Raw genomic sequence first — 6,147 nt, 5'->3', positions numbered from 1 at the left:
CCCAGGTTCAAACGATTCTTCTGCCTCAGCCTCCCGAGTAGCTGGGACTACAGGTGTGTGCCACCATGCTCGGGTAATTTTTTTTTTTTTTTTTTTTTTAGCAGAGTTGGGCTTTCACCATATTGGCCAGGCTGGGCTCGAACTCCTGACCTCATGATTCGCTCACCTCAGCCTCCCAAAGTGCTGGGATCACAGGCGTGATACGTGATACGTGAATTATATTTCAACAAAGCTGTTACCAAAAAAGTGGGATCATGTTAGTCCTCTAGTCAAAACCAGGCACTGCCACCTCATTTTATGCAGACCACATGCCACAATCCTTAGACTGGGGGAGAAAAAAATCCCTCACATCTCTTACCAATCCCCTTGCTGGTTCAACTCAGGTCATACCGGCTTCCCTGCCTCAGGAACACAGGCGCGCTCCTACATTACCGCCTTTGCACTGGCTTTGGTCTCTCTCTGAAATGCTTTTCTGGCCAGGCATGGTGGCTCATGTGTATAATCCCAGCACTTTGGGAGGCTGAAGTGAGGACTGCTTGAGCCCAGGAGTTCGAGACCAGCATGGGGAACATAGGGAGACTCCATCTCTAAAAAAAGAAAAGAGGCTGAGCACGGTGGCTCACACCTGTAATCCCAGCACTTTGGGAGGCCAAGGCAGGTGGAACACCGGGGGTCAGGAGTTTGAGAACAGCCTGAGCAACATGGTGAAACCCCATTCTACTAAAAATACAAAAAATTAGCTGGGTGTGGTGGCGCATGCCTGTAGTCCCAGGTACTCGGGAGGCTGAGGCAGGAGAATTGCTTGAGCCCTAGAGGCAGAGGTTGCAGTGAGCTGAGATTGTGCCACTGCACTCCAACCTGGGTGACAGAGTAAGACTCCATCTCAAAAAAATAAAAAAGAAAGAAAAGAAATGCTCTTCCCCTACATATTCCCTTTGCTAGCTCCTCACTGCCTTCAAGTCTTTGCTCAAATGTCAACTTAATGAGGTCTGTGTGACCACTGTACTTTAAATTGTACCATCACCACCATCGTGGTGCTCCCAAATCCCCTTACTCTAAACTACTTTTCCCGCAAGCACTTATCAACTTGCAATACTTAATACGTTATGTTTACTGTATGTCTCTGTTGCTAGAAAGTTCACGGAGGACCTTGATCTTTGTAGAGCTCACTGGTACAGTATATCCTAAGGACACATAACAGTGCCTGGTAAGGAGCAGCTGCTTAATAAATATTTGTCGAATAAATAAATGGTGAGCATCTCATAAACACAAACTGTTATCTTCTTCCTGTTCAATGAGTAGGCAGGCAGGGCAGGAGTGTGAATAAGGTTTCCTTACCAAGAGGAGGAGGTAGTTGGGCTTCTGAGAGACTTTTTCCTTGGGGGAAAAAAAGAGGAAAAATAATATTCTTGACGCTGGGCCCCAGGGACCAGAACAGGGGAAGGTGAGGCAGATATGAAGTTGCAGAGACAGAAGGTGGTGATTTTCAGACCCAGTGAACTGGGAGGCTTCAGTTCTACTTAAATAGTAATGATTCGTTGTGCCAAATGCTTGTTGCAGAAACAAATGTTTACATTTTATTGCAACCTAAACACCATCCAGGGAAATGCTGCTTGTGTGTGGAACTCTACTGTTTTGAATTTCCTCAAGGTATACGGAATAAAGTCAGGAAAAAAAGAAGAAGGATCTGAGATCTGATGTATTCAGATTTAACTAACTGGGTTCAGGCCTCTGCCATACATCTCATTCCTTTCTCAGCAGATTCCTCTGAGAAGGAAGTGTTACCATTTCCTTGTTACAGCTGAGGAAACTGAGGGACGGCGCCAAAGACAGAGCCTGACACAATACATGCTCAATATATTTGATTGAATTGGAGGGAAAACGTTCAATGGGTAAGAGAAGGGAAAAAGGTGGACCGGCGCGGTGGCTCACACCTATAATCCCAGCACTTTGGGAGGCCAAAGCGGGCGGATCACTTGAGGTCAGGAGTTTGAGACCAGCCTGGACAACATGGTGAAACCCCGTCTCTACTAAAAATACAAAAATTAGCCAGGCGTGGTGGCGGGCGCCTGTAATCCCAGCTACTCAGGAGGCTGAGGCAGGAGGATCCGCTTGAACCCGGGGTGGGAGAAGCGGGGACGGGCGGAGGTTGTAGTGAGCCGATATCGTGCCACTGCATTCCAGCCTGGGTGACAGAGTGAGACTCTGTCTCAAAAAATACAAATACAAATACGAAAAAACTAGCCAGGCTTGGTGGGCCTGTAGTCCCATCTACTCAGGAGGCTGAGGCAGGAGAACAGTTTGAACCGGGGAGAGGGAAGTTGCAGTCAGCCAAGATCGCTCAGCTGCACTCCAGCCTGGGCGAGAGCGCCATACTCCAGGACCCCTCATCCGCCTCCGCCCCGTGTCTCCTCCCCTCATCTCCCAGGGGTCCTCTTTTGAGGGCACCCCCGCACCTCGACGGTCCAGGGAAGTCCCGCACGCCTGCCAGGCTGCAGCGAAGCGCCGAGGCGCGCGGGGTCCAAGGCTGGTGGTCCCTGTGGCGCGGTGCACACGCAGGGTCCGGGGTCGACCCCTCCACCGCTCCGGCGTCTGCTGGGGAAGCCAGTCCGCTTGGTCAGCCCAGAACCCCCGAATCCGGGGGCTGGAGCTCGGGAGCAGGCACAAGCGCCACTCTCCGCCTGCGCCGTGGAATGCGCGTCAGGACCACTCGGCAGCCCTTCCCCCAGCGCCGCCAGCTGCTGGGGACAACCTCACGCTCCGGTCTCTTGCTCCTCCTCCTGACCCCAGCGCACCCCCATCCCCGCCCCAGATGCAGCGAGGCTCCCTCCGCCTTCAGCCCGGCAGAGTCGCACTAGGAGTTGCAGCGGCCGCAGCCCGGGGACCTTCCCGCTCACGGAAACCCAGACGGCTGCAGGAGCCCAGGCAGCCTCGGGGTCGACGGCACCATGAACGTCTCGGGCTGCCCAGGAGCCGGGAACGCGAGCCAGGTGGGCGGCGGGGGCGGCTGGCACCCCGAGGCGGTCATCGTGCCCCTGCTTTTCGCGCTCATCTTCCTCGTGGGCACCGTGGGCAACACTCTGGTGCTGGCGGTGCTGCTGCGCTGCGGCCAGGCGGTCAGCACCACCAACCTGTTCATTCTCAACCTGGGCGTGGCCGACCTGTGTTTCATCCTGTGCTGCGTGCCCTTCCAGGCCACCATCTACACGCTGGACGGCTGGGTGTTCGGCTCGCTGCTGTGCAAGGCTGTGCACTTCCTCATCTTCCTCACCATGCACGCCAGCAGCTTCACGCTGGCCGCCGTCTCGCTGGACAGGTGAGCCAGCGCCCTGGCCTCCCTGGGAGATGGGCATCCACTCAGGGGATGGAGCAGGAGGCGGGACCGGGGGATCAAGAAGGCATGCGCAGAGTGGGAGAGGACTTTAAGAAGGCAGTGGAAGACAAGCGGGCGCGGAGGAGGAGAAAGAGGAAATAGAATGGGGGACCGTGGTGTCCCCTCGGTTAGGTTCGTCCTGGGGCCTGGAAGCCTGGAGAATGTGGCTCTCCAGCGCCGCCCTCGCCTGACAACGCGCAGCATTTCCCGGTAGGACGCATTTGTGCGCGTTCGTCTCGCTTGAGCTTAATGCCCCCGTGAGGGTGGGATAGGACAAAGTGCCCAATGTACAGAAGAGTTGAGTTCCTAAGTAACTCGCTCAGAGTCGCCAGCCAGGGATCCGGTGCATAAAGTGACTGTCTCCTGCAGCCAACTTCAGTCACCTCCACTGCACTCGCCTCCAAGCCACAGTTTGGTTGGTTGGTGTGGTCGGCTCAGGTCCAGGCTGTGGATCTTGGGTCCTTTGCGAGGACCCCCGCCGAAGTCCGAGCAAGCGTGCCTAAAGGTCCCTAGCTCAGTCCCAGCCACTCTGCCCCTCGCCTCCAAACAAAACAAAACAAAACAAAACAAAAAACAAGTCAGGGGTGGGGAGAGGAGCGTGCCCTGGGGTTCTCCAGCCAGAGGAGAGCGAGAGAGGCACAGTCGGGAGAGCGCGGGACTCAGGTGAAGCTTGAAATGACACTAGGATGGTTCCTGGGGAGGAAATCTGCGTATCTTCCCCTCTCCCTTCTCCGGAAAAACGGAGGTGAGGCCAGACTCCCCCCACACCTCCTGTAGCCACTGAGCAGGAAGTGTGTTGGTTCCCAGCGCGCTGGTGGGATCCACAAAGCTCGGATTCTCTCAGGAATCCCATGAGAAACTCACTGCCCCTGGCCCAACATGTCTTCTCCAGGCTGTCTGCTATAGCCTCAGGCGCCTCCCCACTCCCTCCCGCGGCACCATCACTAGTGGGTAGTCACAGCCTCCCGGAGCTCATAGCCGGTTCTCCAACCTTTAGTCTTCGGTGACTTTGGGATGCCCTCTCAGTGGAGTCCATCCGTGGTTGCAGTCCCCGGGGGCAGCAGGAGAATGGCTTGGAGGCGCACCTTTCCCGCTGCCGGGCCCGCCGCATTTCCAGGCTCTGCTCAGTGTCTGGGACGCGCTGGGACGCCCCCACCTACACCCTCGCCCCCACCTCCGGTGTGTGCGGTGTAACCATGCGTTAAGGACCTTCCTCGAGAGTGACCGTGGGGCCCGAGGTGCAGGGGTCGCGACCTGCCAGCGCTCAGCCGACGTCTCCCTTCCCGGTTTGACCGCAGGTATCTGGCCATCCGCTACCCGCTGCACTCCCGCGAGCTGCGCACGCCTCGAAACGCGCTGGCAGCGATCGCGCTCATCTGGGGGCTGTCGCTGCTCTTCTCTGGGCCCTACCTGAGTTACTACCGCCAGTCGCAGCTGGCCAACCTGACCGTGTGCCATCCCGCGTGGAGCGCCCCTCGCCGCCGCGCCATGGACCTCTGCACCTTCGTCTTCAGCTACCTGCTTCCGGTGCTGGTTCTCGGCCTGACCTACGCGCGCACCCTGCGCTACCTCTGGCGCGCCGTCGACCCAGTGGCCGCGGGCTCGGGTGCCCGGCGCGCCAAGCGCAAGGTGACACGCATGATCCTTATCGTGGCCGCGCTCTTCTGCCTCTGCTGGATGCCCCACCACGCGCTCATCCTCTGCGTGTGGTTCGGCCATTTCCCGCTCACGCGCGCCACTTACGCGCTTCGCATCCTCTCGCACCTGGTCTCCTACGCCAACTCCTGCGTGAACCCCATCGTTTACGCGCTGGTCTCCAAACACTTCCGCAAAGGCTTCCGCAAGATCTGCGCGGGCCTGCTGGGCCGTGCCCCACGCCGAGCCTCGGGCCGCGTGTGCGCTGCCGCGCCGGGCACCCACAGTGGCAGCGTGCTGGAGCGCGAGTCCACCGACCTGTCGCACGTGAGCGAGGCGGCAGAGGCCCTCCATCCCTGCCCCGGCGCTTCCCAGCCGTGCACCCTCAAGCCTGGTCCCGGCCCGTCTTGGCAGGGCCCAAAGGCAGGCAACAGCATCCTGACAGTTGATGTGACCTGAAAGCACTTAGCGGGCACGCTTGGATGTTACAGAGTTGGAGTCATTGTTGGGGGACTGTGGGGAGAGCTGTTAATAAAACGCACAAACTATTTCACATGCAGTGACAGCGCTGTTTCGCGTTTCTCATTGTCTTGAGACTCTGTGGGAAGCCTCTGGGGCTTCACAGAGGGGCTCCCTAGGGGTGAGTGCAGGACCCTTTGCAGAGCTACCAGGAAAGAGGGCTGACCACACCTAAGGCAGCCGGGTTACAATCCGCATAAAAATCTGAGCCTGGGGAGCGTGCGACAGAGGCAGGCAGACTGTTTTAGGCGTTCAATAAAGTCGGTCGATGACAGACACAGATGTGTGTTCCCAGTCGCATTTGTGCTCTGGTGTGTGACAGATCTGTCCTCGCCTGCTTCCAGCTCCCAGGGCCCCTTTGAGTCTGGACAGCCCAGTCAGTCCCCGTCCATTTTTGGCCTTAGCTTTTCCTTCCCTCGCTGCAGCTGGGCCAGGATCAAGTCTCCAGGGGCTGTTTCACTCCAGATAGAACTCCCTTCCCAGAGGCTTTTTTTTTTTTGGTTTCTGTGTTGTTGTTGTTGTTTGTTTTCTGAGATGGAGTTTTGCTCTTGTTGCCCAGGCTGGAGTGCAATGGTGCAATCTTGGCTCACTGCGACCTCTGCCTCCCAGGTTCAAGTGAT

At 57.2% G+C, this 6,147-nt stretch overlaps 1 protein-coding gene across 1 annotated transcript; it reads left to right on the top strand.

Annotated features, from left to right (window-relative positions):
* Positions 1 to 2,845: 2,845 nt before the first annotated feature.
* Positions 2,846 to 5,568, top strand: GALR2 (galanin receptor 2). The gene is made up of 2 exons (XM_008011692.3): positions 2,846 to 3,316; positions 4,672 to 5,568. Exons 1-2 carry the CDS (start codon positions 2,949 to 2,951, stop codon positions 5,465 to 5,467), a joined length of 1,164 nt encoding a protein of 387 aa, XP_008009883.3. The 5' UTR covers positions 2,846 to 2,948; the 3' UTR covers positions 5,468 to 5,568.
* Positions 5,569 to 6,147: the final 579 nt, after the last annotated feature.

Source organism: Chlorocebus sabaeus, chromosome 16, assembly GCF_047675955.1.
Source record: "Chlorocebus sabaeus isolate Y175 chromosome 16, mChlSab1.0.hap1, whole genome shotgun sequence".
Classification (NCBI taxonomy): domain Eukaryota; kingdom Metazoa; phylum Chordata; class Mammalia; order Primates; family Cercopithecidae; genus Chlorocebus; species Chlorocebus sabaeus.
Note: the sequence above shows the minus strand (reverse complement) of the source record. Positions and strands in the feature narration are given on the sequence as shown.

Excerpts from the sequence above, each read along its gene's own strand:
- GALR2 (XM_008011692.3), top strand. The coding sequence starts at position 2,949 with ATGAACGTCTCGGGCTGCCCAGGAGCCGGGAACGCGAGCCAGGTGGGC. Across the intron at positions 3,317-4,671 it reads GCCGCCGTCTCGCTGGACAG|GTATCTGGCCATCCGCTACC; the intron begins GTGAGCCAGCGC and ends GTTTGACCGCAG.